The sequence below is a fragment of the Rana temporaria genome, chromosome 9, assembly GCF_905171775.1.
Source record: "Rana temporaria chromosome 9, aRanTem1.1, whole genome shotgun sequence".
Lineage (NCBI taxonomy): Eukaryota > Metazoa > Chordata > Amphibia > Anura > Ranidae > Rana > Rana temporaria.
Window position 1 is genome coordinate 121032957 of NC_053497.1, and position 21270 is coordinate 121054226.

At 43.5% G+C, this 21270-nt stretch overlaps 1 protein-coding gene across 2 annotated transcripts in view; it reads left to right on the plus strand.

The window, feature by feature from the left end:
* Positions 1-21270, plus strand: part of FKBP15 (FKBP prolyl isomerase family member 15) — a 105709-nt gene that overhangs the window by 28494 nt on the left and 55945 nt on the right. For both annotated transcript variants that reach the window (XM_040324327.1, XM_040324328.1), the window contains exons 7-12: positions 8828-8977; positions 9530-9598; positions 9825-9968; positions 12768-12895; positions 16214-16262; positions 19319-19438. In XM_040324327.1, coding sequence (XP_040180261.1) covers positions 8828-8977; positions 9530-9598; positions 9825-9968; positions 12768-12895; positions 16214-16262; positions 19319-19438 — 660 coding nt within the window. The remainder of the gene's footprint in view (positions 1-8827; positions 8978-9529; positions 9599-9824; positions 9969-12767; positions 12896-16213; positions 16263-19318; positions 19439-21270) is intronic.

Consider the following 21270-nt stretch of genomic DNA (forward strand, 5'->3'; position numbering starts at 1 on the left):
CTAATGGCGGTGATATGCAATTTTTAGCAGGACTGCAACATTGCGGCAGGCAGATTGGACACTTTTGACACTTTTTTGGGATCATTGACATTTATACAGTGATCGGTGCTAAAAATAGCCACTGATCACTGTATAAATGTCACTGGCAGCGAAGGGGTTAACACTAGGGGATGATCAAGGAGTTGAGTGTGTCCTAGGGAAGTGTTTCTAACTGTGGGGGGATTGGACTGACTGAGAGTAAAGTGAGATCTGCTGTTCCTGATTACTCGGAACAGCAGATCTCTCTCTACTTCCCTGACAGAACAAAGATCTGTTCATTTACATGGACATATCCCCATTCTGTCTCTGTGAGGAGCAATCGCGACTGCCGGCCACGCGCATTGGCTCCTGAGTCCATGCCTTAAAGCGGCCAACGTAGACCTAAGGCGATTGGCCCAGGAGAGCCAACCTGCCGCTGTATAATGACGGCAGCTAGTCGGCAAGCAGTTCATCTTGAAATTGGACAATAGGTGGGAAATTATTGCCCTAAGAACATACAGGGGGGGGGGGGATTTTATATTCCCTGGCTCCCTGAAGGTTTTGTAATTTTTCCCACTTACAAACAAATGAATGGTTATCATAGGTGTATTTTCAATGATAGGCACAGAATATCAACTAAAAATCCAGAAAAAAAACACATGAAATATTATAAATTTAGTTGCAGTTCAGTGAGTAATCATCATCGTAGGCAAGACCAAAGAGCTGTCAAAGGATGTACGGGGCAAGATTGTAGACCTGCACAACTGTTGGAGCAATTATTTGCAAAGTGAAGAAATGCAAAATGACCATCAATCACCCTAGGTTTGGAGCTCCATGCAAGATTTCACCTCATGGGATAAGGATGATCATGAGAAAAGTAAGGGATCAGCCCAGAACTACATGGGAGGAGCTTGTGAATGATCTCAAGGCAGTTAAGGACCACAGTCACCGAACAAACCATTGGTAACGCAATACACTGCCATAGATTAAAATCCTGCAGCGCCCGCAAGGTCCCCCTCTTTAAGAAGGCACATGTACGGGTCTATCTGAAGTTTACCAACGAACATCTAAATCAGGGGTAGGCAACCTGGGGCCCTCCAGCTGTTGCAGAACTACAAGTCCCACCATGCCCCTGAGAGTAATTGTAACTGCCAGCCTTGCATTGCCTCATGGGAAATGTAGTTCCACAACAGCTGGAGGGCCCCAGGTTGCCTACCCCTGATCTAAATGATTCAGAGAAAGTTTGGGGAGACAGTGCTGTGGTTAGATGAGACCAAAATTGATCTCTTTGGCATTAACTCGACATGTTTGAAGAAAGAAAAATGCTGACTTTGACCCTAAGAACACCATCCCAACAGTCAAGCACGGAGGTGGAAACATTGTACTTTGTGGCTGTTTCTCTGCTAAAGGTACAGGCCGACTTTGCCGCATTGAGGGGCCAATGGATGGGGCCAAGTATTGTAAAAATCTTGGATGAGAACCTTCTTCCCTCAGCCAGAACACTCATGATGGGTCGTGGATGGGTCTTCCAGCCTGACAATGACCCAAAACATACCAAAAAGGAACCGAGGAGTGTCGGAGCTCAGGAATCTGCCGCAATTTACATAGGGATTGTAACAATAGTACAGTCCATTTCTCCATAGAATAAAAAATGGCCAGGCCAGCTTCCAGACCTATTTTTAGTTTAAAAAAAAAATCTCTGATGGCGATAACGCTCCTGCCCCATGAGGTCTGCAAAAAACTGAATTATTGATAGCTTTCTGTTTTTGGGCTGATAGTAAGCAGCATTATCCTGGTCCCTGATTGCTGCCAGCCTCTCTCACCCCCCCCCTTTTTTTTGTTTTTTCCTTTTTCCACTGATCTCTCGCCCTCTCTCCCCACATACATACATACATACATACATACATACAATATATATATATATATATATATATATATATATATATATATATATATATATATATATATATATATGATGATGGATATTTACACCACCCTTTGTTTTCACAAACACATGGAAAATGATTTCCAAAGCACTATGGCTGAGCTAAGGAGGCAGCTGTCTGCCTTAGGACTTGGCCTGCCTGAATGAAACCCTGAACTGAAGCATCTGATAAGAATGTGTTACATTTCTGTGTGTACATTTTAACCTTAAATATGTATTTTACTTAAGTGTAATTTGTGCCAGTCTATAGACATTTTATATATTTACTTATTTAAATGCTCCCCCCCTCTCTCAATAGTAACTTGACAGGCATTTAATCTGTAATGGTAACATAGAGCAGGTGTTGTGAGCAGGGGGTGCATAGACCGAGCCTGGGGCAACATTGGTCATTGAGGGCTTGTTTTAAAGCTAATATACTGCTTGCTAAAAAAAAAAAATGTATAATAATTTTTCTCTAGTCGTCTTCCAGGACAGCCTCTTGAGACCTTGGGCTCCTCCCTCCGGGACAGGAAACACGTACACCCTTTTCTTTAAAGGGCGGTCCTCTAGATCTCCTCCTCAGTTATTGTGTTTCCTGCCAGAAGGGAAGGAGCACGTTTTTTAAGGGACTTTTAAAATGCTGGATTCCCTCTCTGCCTGGTACCCCTCTGCTCCTGCTAGGAAGAGAAAGGTCACCGTTTTTTCACTGCTGTCTAAAGCTCAGAGAGAGTGGGAACCCTTGATGTCGGCATCCCCCCCCGCAGTACCCAGTACCTGTTGCGTTGGTCTCCTTCTGAGGGCACAGCGCGGTACATCAGCTATGGCGGCGGCGAGAGACGCTGGCTGGCCATGCCGCTCTGCACTGCAGATCCTCTTCCGGAGCGGCGCTGAGGGGCGGGACGGATGCGTTCCACAAGGCGGAAGTGCGTCACCGGAACGGCGTCATCAAGGGGCGCTGTCGAAACCTAGTCCCATTCGACTTAAGCGCGGCAGTGGAAGGAAGGCACACGGAGCGGTGTGTTCCATACGCAGCCGGGCTGTTTAAGGACACAGGACCGATGGAGGAAGCGAGGCAGGCTACAGACTCCGGGTCCACCGGCTCCGGCGTCTCCCAGGTAAGGGGGGCTAGGCTGACTCTTCACTTACCTTGGGGGGACATGGTCTGAATTATCTCAGGACCTTTTCTCCCTCCCTGGGCAGGGCCTGTGGTGGAGGGCTCCCCAGCACTTACCTTTTCTGACACACGGGTGGTTGTCAGGGGGCATTGTCTTTTATACTAAAGCATGGTGTTTGTGTTTGATTTTAGGTCAAATCTCAGGACAAAACGCCAGCACAAGCCCCTAAAAGAAAGTGCGCTGTATGTGGGGAAAAATTGGGTTCCAGCTGGAAAAAGCCTCTATGTGTAGAGTGCATCTCCAGTCTGGTCAAAGATGACTCTGTGGCAGAATGCCAAAAAGTCTTATCATCTGTAAAAGATGAGCTAGCATCCACTTTCAAATCTTTCCGGGGAATGATGGATAGGATGCAGATGCCGTCCCCGGTATATAGGACCCCTAGTGCCCCGTCCTTGGCAACTCCGGTCGAAGGGGATGAGCATGAGGAGGAGGAAGCAGGAGGGTCCACTCGGTCCCAGGCTTCCTCTCAGGTAGATTCAGCTTCTGGCTCTGAGCTAGAAGAAGAAGACTCTTCCAGGGGGACTAGATATAGACTGTCTCTAGAAGATGTGGGAGACTTGCTTAAAGCAATATATGAAACCCTAGAGATCCGAGAGGAACAGGTCCAGCTATCTAAGCACGACCAACTTTATCAAGGTAGTGCTGTAAAAACCAGGTGTTTTCCTGTTCATAAGTCGTTGGTGGAAACGATCTTGTTGGAGTGGGAGCAACCAGAAAAAAGACCTTTTTTTGCAGGGAACCTAAAGCGTAGATATCCTTTTGAGGAAGATACTACGCTCCCATGGAACAAAGTTCCAAAGCTAGATGCACCTCTGGCCAGGGTGTCAAAAAGAACTGACCTGGCCTTCGATGACCTTGGAACACTTAAAGATCCAATGGATAAAAGGGGTGACATCATTTTAAAAAGGGCTTGGGACGCTTCCACTATTGCACTTAAGCCAGCGTTGGCGGCTACCTGCGTAGCCAGGAACTTGGAGTGTTGGCTTAATCAACTCCAAGCGCATATCACTGCGGGTACATCCAGGCAGCAGATTTTAAAATCTTTCCCGTTACTCTTGAAGGCGGCTGGCTTCCTAGCCGATGCTTCCTCAGAATCGGTGAAGCTTGCAGCCAGATCTGCAGCGTTGGTCAACGCAGCCAGAAGGTCGGTCTGGTTAAAGACATGGACGGGTGACGCCGCATCAAAATTAAAACTCTGCGGCTTACCTTTTTCTGGCGATCACTTATTTGGTCCGGGTCTCCAGGAGGCACTAGAAAGGACACAAGATAAAAAGAAAGCCTTCCCGGAAAGAAAAAAGAAAGAAAATAAGCGCTTTTTTCGAGGGTTTAGGCAAAGCCAGAAAGACCGGGATTCACATCCTAAAAAACATTGGGTGGGCCAAAAGGGACGTGGAAGAGGAGGAATCTTGTTTAACCCTCCTCAGGTTCCCCCCAAAACCCAGTGACACTCAGGTCCCTGTGGGAGGAAGATTGGGGGAGTTCCTCTCACAATGGACAGAATTAACAGTCAGTCCGTTTGTACACGACCTCATAGAAAACGGCTACAGGCTGGAATTCTCAGTTCCCCCTCCCCCAATATTTTTGGTCACTCAACCTCCCAGAGACCGGGAGAAGGCAGAGGCCCTGGGTCTCCTTTTAGGGGACCTGTTGGATCAGAGGGTTCTGTTGGAAGTTCCCCAGGAGGAGGAAGGTCAGGGGGTGTATTCACATGTCTTCGTGGTGAAAAAGCCCTCAGGAAAGTACAGACTGATTTTAAACCTTCGTCCCCTCAACAAGTGGGTCCGGTACAAACGGTTCAGAATGGAATCGATATTTTCAGTCACCAGTCTGATCTTCCCAAAGTGTTATATGGCCACCGTGGACTTACGGGACGCATATTTACACATTCCGATCCGTCAGGAATGCCAAAAATTCCTGCGTCTAGCGGTAAGACTGGGTTCTGCTACCAAACATCTGCAATTCAGGGCCCTTCCCTTTGGCCTGTCTTCCTCGCCAAGGATTTTTACCAAAGTCCTAGCAGAAGCCCTGGCACCACTGAGACTCCAAGGAGTAACAATGGTGCCTTACCTAGACGATCTGTTGTTCATAGCCCCGTCTGGTCATCAGTTAGAGAGCGACCTGAAGGTAGCCCTGTCTTTCCTGCGTTCCCTGGGTTGGCTGGTCAACGAAGAAAAATCGCAGATGATACCATCACAGGAGGTGATGTACCTGGGATACAGAATATCCTCAGTAGAAAAGAAGATTTTCCTTCCCCAGGAAAAAATTCTCAAACTAGATCAGGCGGTTGCTTTTCTCCAGACGAATCAGGAGATCAGCATAAGGCAAGTTATGCGAGTTCTGGGTCTGATGTCGGCCTGTTTTCCGGCGGTACCCTGGGCCAGATTTCATTCGCGTCCTCTCCAGGCACATATGCTCAAACTTTGGAGTGGCAGGAAGGAGGATTTGGACCTCACAATACCTATCCCAAAGAGCATTCAAAGAAACCTATGGTGGTGGAGAGCCAGAGAAAACCTGGACAAGGGTCTTCTCTGGGATCCGCCAGTGGCTCTGGTAATGACCACCGATGCCAGCAGGGGGGGTTGGGGCGCCCACCTGGGAGAAGTTTGGACCCAGGGTCAGTGGTCGTCCTCGGAGGTTCTTCGGTCATCGAACCAAAAAGAACTGTTAGCCGTTCTAAAAGCCATTCAGGGCTTCAAGTGCTATCTAGTGGGTCAGCATCTACAAATCAGGACAGACAACGCTGCCACAGTAGCTTATATAAACAAGCAAGGAGGCACAAGGAGCCCAGCCCTACAGGCAACAGCTACACAGATCTTGATCTGGGCAGAGAAAAATCTGGTACACCTTTCAGCTGTCCACCTAAAGGGCTCACTGAATACCCTGGCAGATTTCCTCAGCAGACAGGTAGTATGTCAGGACGAGTGGTCTCTAGACCAGGAGACTTTCTACCAGATAGTCTCACTCTGGGGACTACCAGAGGTGGACCTGTTCGCAGCAAAGGAGAACAGGAAGGTTACAACATTTTTTTCCATTCACCCACAAGACAAAGCGAAGGGGATAGATGCCTTTTCACATCCTTGGCATTTCAGCCTGGCATACGCATTCCCTCCAGTGAGGCTGATTCCCAGGGTAATCCAAAAATTTCTCAGGGAACCCGCGGATCTGATTCTGATCACGCCTTTCTGGCCCAAGAGGCCATGGTTCGCCAGCCTGTGGAGGCTGGCCCTGTATCCACCTTGGACACTTCCAGAGAAAGTAGATCTACTGTCTATAGGTCCAGTCCTTCATCCTCAAATAAAGAACCTGAAACTAACTGCCTGGTTTCTGAAGAGCAACTATTGAAAGCACGGGGTTTTTCAGATAAAGTGGTCACGACTCTCTTAGGGTGTCGCAAACCGGTAACTAGAGCAATATACTCTAAGGTGTGGAAAAAATTCAATTCCTGGAAGATACAACAAGGAATGAATCATTCTGGCATCCCAGTAGTGCTAGAATTTTTGCAGGCAGGTGCGGACTTAGGCTTATCAGTCAGCACTCTCAAAGTACAGGCGGCTGCCTTAAGTATTTTTTTGGATGTACCTCTTCAACAGGATCGCTTCGTCAAAAACTTTTTCAAAAGTCTGACAAGATCTAATCCAACTAGGATTAGAGCCTGTCCCTCTTGGGATCTGTCCTTGGTACTAAAGGCTCTTACTAACAAACCATTTGAACCGCTGGAAGAGTCTTCTCTGAAACATGTTACCCTTAAGACAGTCTTTCTAGTGGCCATAGCCTCAGCCAGGAGAGTCAGCGATCTTCAGGCCCTCTCTATTAGGGAACCCTTCCTATCTGTATTTGATGATAGGATAATTCTTAGGACGGATCCTAGCTTCCTACCCAAGGTAGCCTCTACCTTTCATAGGACTCAGGACATTGTCCTACCAACCTTGCTTTCCTCTTCAGAAAATGATGAAGGGGAATTTTTGTCCTTATTGGATGTTAAAAGAAGTCTTTTATTTTACTTAGAAGTCACAAAGGAATTTAGACTATGTGACTCACTTTTTGTTAACTTCTCAGGTGCCCGCAAGGGTCACAGAACATCAAAATCCTCTATTGCCAGATGGCTCAGGATGTTGATTGTAGAAGCATATACGTTAGGGGGTAGGGAACCACCTACAGTTAAAGCACATTCTACTCGGGCAGTGGCGGTTTCCTGGGCAGAAAGAGCAGGAGCGTCCCCGGAAGAGATCTGTAAGGCGGCAGCCTGGACATCTTACTCAACCTTTGCAAGACACTACCGGTTGGACCTGCTGTCAGACAAGGATCAGGCCTTCGGACGAAGGGTCCTCCAGACAGTAGTCCCACCCTAAAAACCAGTAAGTTCTTGCTTGTCCTCTCAAGAGGCTGTCCTGGAAGACGACTAGAGAAAGACCGGAGTTAGGCTTACCGGTAACTCTGTTTCTAGGAGTCTTCCAGGACAGCCGGAGTTTTTCCCACCCGGTGTCTGTTAAGGAACTGTAATTGTGGTGAAGATATAAAATGATCTAACGATGTGTTAGTAGACTATGTCTTTCAGGATCTTCTGGTATTTCTCGGGCAAACTGAGGAGGAGATCTAGAGGACCGCCCTTTAAAGAAAAGGGTGTACGTGTTTCCTGTCCCGGAGGGAGGAGCCCAAGGTCTCAAGAGGCTGTCCTGGAAGACTCCTAGAAACAGAGTTACCGGTAAGCCTAACTCCGGTCTTTTTGTTGGTCCATAGCCTGGTCGCAGAGTCACATTAAAGAGACGCTATCACCACAACAACACTTTCCTGTAAAATGTAGTAATCGTATTAACTATTTTTATATGCATGTCTTGTAATCATGTTTAAATATTCTTGTGGCTAGAGCAGCTAAAAATCTCATGGGAAGTTGACACTTCTGGGAGTGTAAAATTGATGGTTGCTTTTGGCTCCTCTATGCCAGTACATTAGCTGGCCTTGCTAAGCCTCCCAGCACAGCCCGATGAGGGTGCAGGTGGTAGCACCAAGTCCTAAGGCCTGGTTCACACTGGTGCAATGGGAAAGTCACATGACTTTCAATCCAACATTGCCCTGCGATTTCTTCGGTCCGACTTCCATGAGACTTTAACGAACTGGATCCGATTTTGATCCGACTTTGGAATGAGTGTGACTCAACCTTTGACCAATCAAAAAAAATTCCTTTGGTTCTGGTAAGGACGAAACCTCACACCATATGTATATTAAAAAAATAACAGCATAGCCCCCCCCCCCCCCCAACCTATACCAGGACCTTTTTGGGTCTAGTATGGATTTTGAGGGTTAACCCCACTACAAAAACAAAAATGGAGTGGGATCAAATACTTATTATACTCACTCAACTGCAAAAATGTATCTCTGCCCCCACCCCGAAGCATTTTGTCCCCGTGTTGATGGGGACAGGGGCCTCTTCCTCACAACACTAGGACCAGGGGGCACCCAGACCCCCCACCCCTCCATGTGAATGAGTATGGGGGTATTCATACCCCCCAAAAAACGGTGTAGTGTAATAAAACCATGAGATGGTTTTTGACAAGTCCTTTATTGAAAATTACTGCCAGCAATTCCCTAGTGACATCACAAAGAAACTGGTGACGGTCTCATTATTTGGATGAAAATGGTATCCTTTTTAAGCATGTCTTCATTATGTCACCTTCCCTTTTTTTTTATTTATTTTTTATCTTTTTCCTACCAGGTTTGCATTGCCAAGTGTAGCAGCGCTTCCTCTCTGGATGCTGTGGTATCCCAGGATCTGACACCTGGCGAAGGGCAAGCAGCTGATACGGGCGATCTATTGGAAGTTGCCTACACAGGGTGGCTGTTTCAGAACCATGGCATTGGCCAGGTACATTAGATAGTTTGGTCCAACAACAACACTCAGGTACTATCAAGTTGAGAAAGGTTAAGTGAAAGTAATTGGACTTTTACTTTGTATACTCCAGAGTACTTGTGTGTGACTGATTTGAGTAGTACGAGCTGTGAGCTGGTAGTGTGCAAGATTTTGGAAAATTGATCAAAAGGTAACGCAACAAGAAATAAGCTGGAGTTGGAATTTGGCCATAGTGATAATAAAAATCTGTGTGGACTTCCTAAGGCCCATTTTTATACTTGCAATTCTGTCACTGGAAACAGATCGCCAGAGACAATCTCTCGCACAATCACTCACTTTCTCTGATGCCTCTGCTCTGTCACTGTTTGAACTGACAAAGCATCTGTAGCAAAGCAGATGAGCGATTTCCATTAGTAAAATTATAATTTGGTGATCACCAAATGAGACGTCAGGCTAACATATCTCACTGCAGAGTTCCTGAACAGCGCAATGAAAAATAAAAGATTTATTATACCGCATTTGAATATTGGCTAACTTTTTTTTTTTTTTTTTTTTTTTTCTTTTTAGATGTTTGACTCCAACTTACAGAAGGACAAACTATTGCGGCTCAAACTCGGATCTGGAAAAGTCATCAAAGTAACGAACTAAATTTCTGTGCTTGTAATAAATGATCTGTGCCATTCTTGTAATCCTGATTTTTGTTTCTGGGGAAATATTTTTGGGCTATGCTGGCGAGAATGTGCAGCCATTTTGATCTATGCGGTCTCTTTTGTACTGCAGGTTTGAAAATGAATGCCAGCATCTGATTGTTTGCTATTGGAAGGTTTTACATGTGTGGCATTTGTCTTTTATGTTTGGTTAGGGCTGGGAAGAGGGGATGCTGGGAATGAAGAAAGGCGGGAGGAGGTTTCTGGTGATTCCGCCAGCTCTTGCTTATGGCTCTCAGGGACTGTCGGGCCGAATTCCTCCAAATGCCACCCTGGTCTTTGAGGTGGAAGTAAAAAGAGTGAGTACACTTTCAAGCATTCTGTTTTACCCTGTGCCTTTTTATACTTATGTTTCACAGCATGGAATGAGATTGCAATTTGCTGTCATACTGGTGCTTTGATATCTAGGCAATCATTTCTTTGACAGTCATTTTGCAGAAGTGAAGCAAGGTGTGGAAAAGGTTGTGATACTACCATCTGTGCTTGTCATGTGATTCCTCAGTTGCTCCCCAAGTTAATATGGAAAAAAAAAACTCAAAAAAAGAAAATTGTTACAGTGCCTTTAAAGTATTCATACCCCTTGAAATTTTCCACATTTTGTCGTGTTGCAACCAAAACACGACAAAGTCAATACTTTGTAGAATGACCTTTTGCTGCAATTACAGCTTCAAGTCTTTTTGGGGATGTCTCTTCCAGCTTTGCACATCTAGAGAGTGACATTTTTGCCCATTCTTCTTTGCAAACTAGCTCAAGCTCTGTCAGATTGAATGGAGAGCGTCTGTGAACAGCAATTTTCAAGCCTTGCCACAAATTCTCAATTGGGTTCAGGTCTGGACTTTGACTTGGGGCATTCTAACACATGAATATGCTTTGATCTAAACCAGGGATATGCAATTAGCAGACCTCCAACTGTTGCAAAACTCTAAGTCCCATCATACCTCTGCCTCTTGGTGTCATGCTTGTGGCTGTCAGTTTTGCTATGCCTCATTGACTTGTAGTTCTACAAAAGCTGGAGGTCCGCTAATTGCATATACCTAATCTAAACTATTATATTGTAGCTCTGGTTGTATGTTTAGGGTCGTTGTCCTGCTGGAAGGTGAACCTCCGCCCCAGTCTCAATTCTTTTGCAGATTCTAACAGGTTTTCTTCTAAGATTGCCCTGTATTTGGCTCCATCCAATCTTCCCATCAACTCTGACCAGCTTCCCTGTCCCTGCTGAAGATAAGCATCACCACAACATGATGCTGCCACCACCATGTTTAATGGTCAGGATAGAGTGTTCAAGGTGATGTGCAGTGTTAGGTTTTTGGCCAATAGTGTTTTGCTTTTAGGCCAAAAAGTCAAATGTTGGTCTCGTTTGACCAAAGCACCTTTTTCCACAAGTTTGCTGTGTCCCCCATATGGTTTCTCGCAAACTTCAAATGGGACTTCTTATGGCTTTCTTTCAACAATGACTTTTTTCCTGCCACTCTTCCTTTAAAGGTCAGATTTGTGGAGTGCACAACTAATAGTTGTCCTGTGGACAGATTCTCTCACCTGATCTGTGGATCACTGCAGCTCCCCCAGAGTTCCCATGGGCCTCTTGGCTGCTTCTCTAATTAATGCTCTCCTTGCCCCGGCCTGTCGGTTTAGGTCAGGCATGTCCAAAGTCCGGCCCGGGGGCCGATTGCGGCCCCCGTTCGAGTTTAATGTGGCCCCCCCCTGGTAATTTGGATATATACTGTATTTATCGGCGCTGCCTCGGAGGGGACAGGGAGAGGGGGAACGAGTGCTGTCAAATTACATACAGGAGAATCTCCTGTTTACTCAGTGACATCTGTAATAGGAAGTCCCGTCTTCTGGGCTGCATTTGGACGACTCCTCTGTCTATCATAGGAGGCAGAAGAAATTGTATTAAAGAGGCTGCTGTGTAAACAGGAGATTCTCCTGTATGTAATCTGTTGGTGCTCATCCCGCCCCCCTCCCCTCCCTCCGAGGCTGCAGATGGACATCGATCAGGCTGCATTTATGGCAATGGAGAGGCTGCATTCATGGCAATGGCGAGGCTGCAGATGGGCACTGATATAGGCTGCATTGATGGGCAATGACCCTTATTTTGCTTCAGTTTTTTATTTACATTTTTTCCCCTGAAACTTCCCTCTTAAATTGAAGGTGCGTGTTATACGCCGATAAATACGGTATATCCAAATAACACGCCCAAGCTCATCTCTTCACCACACACAGCCACAAAGGCAAGAGAATTCTTGTTGGGCAGAGTATTAGTTGCTCCAACAAACACACTTAGACCAAATTTTAATGGTCCAAAGAATGTCAGGCAAAATGGTCGGCCCTTACGCATGTTCACTTTATCAAACCTGGCCCTCTTTGAAAAAAGTTTGGACACCCCTGGTTTAGGTGGATGGCCATCTTTTTGTGGGTTTGCACTTTGCAGTTGTGCCATACTCTTTCCATTTTTGGATGGTGGAATCAAAAGTGATCTGTGACGGGTCCAAGGCTTGGATTATTTTTTTATAACCTAACCCTGCTTTAAAACTTATCCACAACTTTATCCCTGACCTGTCTGGTGTTTTCCTTGGCCTTCATGGTGCTGGTTGTTCACTAAGGTTCTTTAACAAACCTATGAGGGCTTCACAGAACAGGTGTATTTATACTGAGATTACATTACACACAGGTGGATTCTATTTACTAATTAGGTGACTTCTTCTGAAGGCAATTGGTTCCATTACATTTTAGTTAGTGGTATCAGAGTAAAGGGGGCTGAATACAAATGCATACCACACTGTTCATCTATTTATTTTAAAAAAAATTGAAAACTATTTATGATTTTGCTTCCACTTTACAATTATGTGCCACTTTGTGTTCTATCACATAAAATTCCAGTAAAATTAATTTTACGTGTTTGGTTGTTGCATGACAAAATGTGGAAAAATAAGTTATTTTTCTGATTTTGGTTTCCTGTGTATTTTTGTATCTTTCCCCACCATGTGTTTTTTTTATAACTGCAATGCAACAAAGTCTAGGTTAGAATTTTTAACAAATTCTCATTGCTGTTTGTGCCGCCTCCTTTTTTTTTTTTTTTTTCCCCCCTCTTGCTTCAGATGAAGCAGAAGGATGCAGGAACTGATCGACAGAGCGTTGGCTCCCGTGACTCCCCCGTATCAATTACAGAAAGTATTCCTGTGGAGACCCTTTCTCAGCCACCAACCTCTGTGCCACCCAAACCTGGGTAAGTTCAATTTCCTATGTGCTTGCAGACTGGGGTCTCTTTATCAAATGTCAATTTGCTACATTTCCAGAAAAAGTAACTCCCACTTTCGCAGGAAAAAAGCAAATAATATAGCATATACAATTGCGACTCGAGTCATATATTGTAATTGAATGTTATTTAAAATGATCTTTTCCTTTTCAATCTGCAGCTCTGTAATTTTCTGTAAAATGCAATATGGCTACCTGGAGGTGTTCTGTATACAGAGAATAAATATAAGGTCTGGAGTCACCCCTATAACGCCTCCATCCCTAATATAATACATTAAAACATAGAAATCACCCTGGGACTTTGAGTGAGGTGAGAGAGGTTTAGCCAATATTCTCAACAAGAGTAAAAGATTCTCAATTTATTGCAAAATGTCATGCATAAGTAAGCAACGGCAATAAATGTGAATTGCCAAGCGGATAGATATGCACAATAAAAGAATAACGATGCACATACAGTTATACAGGGATGTAGAAAGGCATAGCACAAGCATCAATGATGCACATGGTATACAGAACAACCCCCCCCCCCAGAAACTTAATTTCCTGCTTGTGTGATTAGCTCACTAATTTTCCCAGGAGTCTGCACTAAGATACAAGTCAGCTATCGGCCACCCCCTGCAACAAAAATTCCCAATAGGAAATCACGTCTAAAGGGATGCAGGCCTAGCATTTTTCCTCATTACAGCCCTGCAGGTGCAGCAGGTGGTTGATAATTATAAAACCACCACCATTAGATTCACTTACCACATGGACACATACGCAAATTTTCAGGAAAAAATATAATGACTTTTAGTGCAAAACCACAACATATAATACCCATTTTTGGCTAATTTATTAAAATATAAAAGATGAGGTTGAATCGAGGACATGGATACCAAACATTCCATGTCTTATATATGCGTGCACCCATAATATCGCCAAAAACTATGTAGCCAAAAATCTCCACTGTAAAAGCCTTTACAGCTCATCAGTTTGGAGTTGGTAGCTTTTGTGCTAGAATTATTGTTCTCACTCTGACATTCGTGGAGATATATCACATGTGTGGTGTGACCACGGTTTACATGGGGTGGGTTTCGTCAATTTTTTTATTTTAATTATAATTTTTATTTGATTTAATAGACCTCAAAGTCTCCCCCGCCCTTTACACCATCTAGTCAAGCACAGATCAGCTTCTTTAAAAGTGCCACCCATCTGTGCTGGTCAGGAAAGCGTGCATCGGAAACCAGAAGTGACATCACTTCCCACTTCACTGTTTGCAAGTAGGATCAAGGCCTGGCTTTGCCTCGGTCTCACTGCATTCTCTCTCCCCCAGCTGGAGGATGTGCTCACGGGCATCGAGGAGTGCAGGACAGCCCAGGAACCATGGGAGGAGAGGGGGATGAACCACTTGGCTGTCTGTGTGAACGTGGTCTGCAGCTATGGAGCAGCCGCATCATTTTCACGTTGTAACCTTTCGCCGGCTGTACAAAACCCACACAGGCTGCTGGCGGCCATCAGCTTGTGATTAAGGGTTCACTCTTTGGACGTACATAGTACGTCCAAAAAGCTCAATTGGTCAATGCCTCTTTGGTTGGCCTGTGCTCTTCACATGTAGAGAAACATGGGGGCTAAAAAGTCAGTCAGTCTTTTATGCATAAGCTAATATTTGCTTATTAATCATAGTAAGTAGTTTACCCATGTCCTTTTCATAGGCAAACTTTCTTTAACCACTATAGCTTTTTCTTTTGGTGGTATTAAATCTCCTCCCCCTTTATTTTGGCGCTATAAACAATAAAAGTGACCATGTTGGTAAAAATCCCAATAAGGGTGTATTGATTTGCGCAAAAGGTTATTGCGTCTACAAACTATGGAATATTTTTATGACTTTTTTTTCTTTTTTTACTAGTAATAGCGGCGATCCAAATTTTTTTGTGGGACTGCGACATTGCGGCAAATCTGACACCTAACTGACATTTGCAACACTTTTTGGGGAACCAGTGACACTAATACAGTGATCAGTGCTAAAAATAGGCACTGTTACTCTACTGACACTGGCAGGGAAGGGGTTAACACCAGGGGCCATCAAAGAGTTTAGTGTTTGGTGCTTCTGGCTCTTTCCCCCCCTGCTAAGTGCCCCCACAGCAAGCCACTTGCCATTGTTGGCACCCGCTTGGGCTCGATCCCAAGCCATGCTGTATGTGCCCATAGGCGCATAATGCGCAGCTTGGCTCTACTCCGCTCTCCTCAGGCTGTGATTGATAGCAGCAGTAGCCAATGGCTGCCACTGCTGCTTCCATGGCCTCTGAGAAGTGAAAGAGCATGTTTTCATCAGACAAACTGATGGTGTGTACATGGCTTAAAAGGTTTACTCTTCATCTAAAAAGAGCGTTCATGATTCAGCTATTGCAAAAAGCTAAAAATTTACCATACAAATATTGTAATTGTTCAATTTTACTTATTCAAGATTTCAATTTTCCCCCTAATTTTTTTTTTTAATTGTATTTTCTTGATTAAGCCTGATTCCTTGACTTGAATATGAAAGGAGGTTATAGGTAACCTGCAATCTGATAGTTCTTGCTCTGCTGCTGATTAGATTGTTAGAATTCCATTCAAAGGTTTTTCCCTATATCGATCCATTTGGTTATGACATTCTTTGACTTTGTTCAAGTCCTGATTCTGTTCTTCTAAGCCCTGATCAAGAGGGAGTTTTGTTGTCCCAAAACACATTTGCTCTTTTTATGTGATGCTTTTACGAACAAAAATCCTCTTTGGACTCTTTAATTTTGTCATTTAGTGCCCATTTTTATTTTTGTATACTTAGAGTGAGGTCATCAAGTCAACAAACCAAGAACTCCATCTCCCAGCTCTTGAGCAAGCATATCTGTGCCTGCTAACATAATCCTAGGGTGGTTTACATACTTATGACTCCAAGGCTACCATTTTGGAGGAAAGGATAAATCTTAAATTAACAAAGTACCTAAAGATTAAAAATTTTAGTTTTTGCTTTATATCAGTGGTGACTGGTTCTTTAATGAACAATGTGTAGTCCTGTGCAGAGCTGCTGTAATATACATTGATTTCAGGCAGTGCAAACATGGACGCCATGGTTTGTACAGCATTCATGGAGTCCTTATGATTCTGTGATAGGAAATTGCAAACCTGAAAGAGTCTTGGACATGTTTGAGGAAAAATGGGTCAATATTCAAGGTTGAATTTTTTGTAGAAATGTTGTACTTTTTACATTTCGCTACTGGGGGGACATAAAGGTCCAATTTTCTGGTGATATTATTATTCATTTATTTTTCTGCAGGGAACCAGCAGTTCGAGCCAAGTCCAACTCCATCAGCGAACAGCTAGCTGTAAGTTCTTATGGTGTGTCAGAACCATTGACGTATCTCAGCATAGTGCCTAAAAAATGTCAGAATGTTTATACTGAAAAATAAAAATATTGTATTTATGGAAATTTGTAAATGTGTGCTTTGGGAGAATTACAACTTCCTACAATATCGAACAAGAAATCGAAAGTTCTTTTATCCGTGCTAGTTTGAAGACCAATAACGCAAATGAATATTTAATATATAACTAAAGATATAGTGCAAAATTTAAAATCGGGTTTAAGTTGTGATAATACAATATGATATACTTCTACACTCAGAGATAAATTATGGTTAAATGTTCAGATATTTACATTATATGACAAGGTATATTCACAGTTCTTAAATCATCCTTGTATATTTAAAACCTGGGTAACGCTTAGTGAATAGCCTTCCCGTGATTTCCACGGACTTTAGTAAATGGCTTTTGTTTACATTTTACACTATGTTATCTCATCTCAACACAAACAGATCTTCTATTATTTCTTAAATGCATAAACAAAAGGTTTTATTATGCAATAGCTTGAAAATTTGATCAAGGCTTATGTTAAATTTAGAATGACTTTATGGTTTAACATATCCTATAACTAATCCAATTCTAAAACTCTGAAGTTAGTATTAGGACATATGACAATATATATATCTCCCTTGTTTAGAAGTGACACCAATTCATACTGCAGTTAGAATTCACATCACTCCCAAACTGTTCTAACAATTTAAGAAAGGAATACTGTGCATACTATGAAAACTATAAATATAAAAATGTATAAGGTGTAAGCTGCGACTCAAAAATGATATACAACATAAATAGCAAAATATAGAAAAAAAGGAATCGCGCTAATATTAAGCAATGTGATGTGCCCAATACACTAAGGCCACTGTGATAAACCCAATACAATGAAAATAAATCAGGTTAACCACAAATGAACATGAACAAATGCAGTGATGAGTGAATAACACAGTTTAGATGGGCCAGGATCAATGAAGAAAAGAGTCCAATCATAAGCATGTGATGGTATTCAGTAATAGCCTCAGTGAGAAATTGATCCACAGACGGTCCAGACACAGTGATGACAGAAGCACCTCCACCACGACAAACACTGACTCTTACCAGAAGACTTGATCTCAAATGAGATCAAAAGCAGCATAAACATATGGACTCCTTAGGTTGTATCACCAAACTCGAGCGGATCACGCCAGTGGGATTTCCTCAAGCAGTGCCACAATGGGAGATGTATACAGAGAGAAGAAGGGACTCGCATAGTATAAAATCTTTGGGTGTTTAATGGAATAAAAAAAAATGTACACTTGCATCGATAAAATCAAGGAGCATTAAGATATCAAGCCGACCGGCTTCCAGAACGTGCAGCCCGTATCTTCCGGGTCTGATCACGTGATGCGGTGACGTCAGAACGTCGCCTCCCAACGTTTCGTCTCGTGACCACGTCCCCATCGAGATGAAACATTGGGAGGCGACGTTCTGATGTCACTGCATCACGTGATCAGACCCGGAAGATACAGGCTGCACGTTCTGGAAGCCGGCCGACTTGATATCTTAATGCTCCTTGATTTTATTGATGATGTAAGTTGTGAAGTTGTAGGAATTGTGAATCGGCCCCATGGCATCATTTATACAAAGACAATACTATGTTAAAATCATTGTCTATTCATGCTCATGAACTTAATTTCAACCCTTAAAGAGAATATGGCTGCCCTTCTGCTCATAATATATATAAATAGGAACAATATGAAAAATATACAATATGCGACTTTATATGTATTCTTTTAACCCCAAATGTTCCGACAGGTGGATGTATGCTGCATAACATTTAAAAAGTTGGTGCAGTGTACTTTAATCCATAGTTGGTTAGAAATAAAAAGTACAGTGGAACCTTGCATTATGAGCATAATCTGTTCAGGAGAATGCTTGCCATTCCAAAGCACTCGCTTATCAATGCACGTTTCCCCATAGAAGTCAATGGAAACTAAGATAATTTGTTCCACATTGACTTCTATTGTATGCAGTACAGCATGTGGCCAGAGGTGGGGGAGAGAGACTCAGAAATATTAGTGGAGCGTTTCCGAGTGCATCCGAGTGGCTCAGTGTCATCGGCGCCCCCGCACCTCTGGCCAAATTCCGTACGTAGCACCGCAGAGGCTTGAATCCTGCTCGTTTTGCGAGACAACACTTGCAAACCGAGTCAGGATTTAAAAAGAATAACTCAAAACACTCGTTAACTGTGTCGCTCGCAGTCCAATGTATGACTGTAGTCTTGGGAAGAATAAACATTTCTTTTGAAGGTTACTCTTCCATTAAAGCAAGATAAGGAACAAGGGGAGACAGGGAGGCTGACAGTAATAAGTCTTCTCCATTTCACCGCAAATTGTTTTGTAACAATCTGTGTCTCTATTTGACCCCTTTTACACTGGGATGCTTTGCAGGCTCTATAACACTAAAAATAGCGCCTGCGAATAGCCCTGAAACAGCCGCTGCTGTCTCTCTAGTGTGAAAGCCCCAAGGGCTTTCATTCTGGATCGGTGCGCTAGCATGCCGGTAAAAAAAGTCCTGCTAGCAGCATCTTTGGAGCGGTGAAGGAGCGGTGTGTATACCGCTCCTGCCCATTGAAATCAAGGGGGCGCCTCTGCAGCAGAAGCGCTTTGCGGTGGTTTTAACCCTTTCTTGGTGGGAAAAAGTGCCCCACTAGCGGCTTAATAGCGCCGCAAAATTTATGGTAAAGCGTCGCTAAAAATAGCAGCGCTTTACCGCTGCCGCACCCACCGCCCCAGTGTGAAAGGGGGCTTAGATGGCTTTCTGGATAAGTATGTGAAAGTGGTCTAGTGTCCAGACTTCTCCATGTCTGTCAATGTATAATGGCCTTGTTTCCTCGATAATAACTGTATTGACTGTTTACATGTGCAAGCTCTGCATCTTCACCCAGGGGTTTTCTTGTCTCAGGGCACGTTTTATGACCTTACTATTTTTATGATTCTGTGAACCTTGTAAAGATTAACTGTGTTATCTGGGTTTTCCTATCCTGTAGAACCCCGACATGGCGAAGGCAAAACTTATCTCCAGGATGGCAAAGATGGGTCAGCCCATGTTACCTTTTATTACTGGCAGCACTACCCCTCAACTGGATTCCAGCGACTCTGAAATTGAGGTAAAACTTTAACAGTTCAAATATATAAAATGTTATCCCCAAATGTCTGAGTGTCCTTTTAGTCCTCCTAAAAGTGAAATTTTATTATTTTTAGTATGTTATGTCTTCTTCATGGATGAACCTAAAACACAGATGCCCTTTAATGTCCCCCCTCCACAACTGCCCAGACTTGGCTGTGCTGCCAATCAATCCAGCTGCCAATACCAAAGGAGGATAAACTCCAAGTCCCAACCTAAACCCTACAAAGGGCTGAGGACTCTCCCCACCTTTGATCCGACTTCAATGTGATATTCAATGGGCTGAAGTAGGATCAATGTCGGACCAAAGTAGTACAGGGAGCATTTTCAAAGTCGGACAGACTTGTGTAGGACCAGTTAAGACGGATCTCATAGGGAAACATTGATTTTCACATGTCATGGAACACAGCTCTGGGAGTGTTATCAACTAGATACCCAGTACACACATAAACACTTTTTAGGTACACATTTAACCCCTTGCTTGCCCTAGATGTTAACCCCTTCTTGCCCAGTGTCAGTACATTGAAAGTGCAAATTATTCACACTGATCACTATAATAATGGCACTGGTGATGTCGTGTCAGTTCCCATTGGCTGCCGCACTATCGTAGTCCCATTTTATAAATCGCCAATCGCTACCATTACTAGTATTAAAAATAAATTAAATATTCTAGTATATATCCCATAGTTTGTAGATGCTATAACTTTCACACAAACGAACGACATGTAGCAGAATACAAATTAATTTTTAACCACTTAAGGACCCCTTCACGCCGATCTATGTCGGCAGAATGGCACGGCTGGGCACATCAACGTACCTGTACGCTGCCCTTTAAGCCTAGCCGCGGCCACGTGCACACGACCCGGTCCGAAGCTCCGCGACCGCAGGACTCGCGGACCCGATCGCCACTGGAGTCCCGCGATCGGTCCCCGGAGCTGAAAAACGAGGAGAGGTGTGTGTGTGTGTGTGTGTGTGTGTGTGTGTGTGTGTGTATAAACACAGCTTCCCCGTTCTTCACTGTGGTGCCGTCATCGATCGTGTGTTTTCTTATATAGGGAATCGCAATCGATGACGTCACACCTACAGCCACACCCCCCTACAGTTAGAAACACAGATGAGGTCATACGTAACCCCATCAGCGCCTTGTGGTTAACTCCCAAACTGCAATTGTCATTTTCACAGTAAACAATGCATTTTAAATGAATTTTTTGCTGTGAAAATGACAATGGTCCCAAAAATGTGTCAAAATTGTCCGAAGTGTCCGCCATAATGTCGCAGTCACGAAAAAAAAACGCTTATCGCCGCCATTAGTAGTAAAAAAAATGTTTTTTATAAAAATGCAATAAAACTATCCCCTATTTTGTAAACGCTATAAATTTTGCGCAAACCAACCGATAAACGTTTATTGTGATTTTTTTTTTTTTTTTTTACCAAAAATGGGTAGAAGAATACGTATCGGCCTAAACTGATAAAAAAAATGTTTTTATATATTTTTGGGGGATATTTATTATAGCAAAAAGTAAAAAATATTGCATTTTTTTTTCAAGATTGTCGCTCTATTTTTGTTTATAGCGCAAAAAATAAACGCAGAGGTGATTAAATACCACCAAAAGAAAGCTCTATTTGTGGGGAAAAAAGGACGTCAATTTTGTTTGGGAGCCACGTCGCACGACCGCGCAATTGTCAGTTAAATCGACGCAGTACCGAATCGCAAAAACTGTCTGGGTCCTTTAGCTGCCTAAAGGTCCGGTTCTTAAGTGGTTAAGTAAACTAATAATCATAAATTTAAACGTGTGTGTGTGTGTGTATATATAT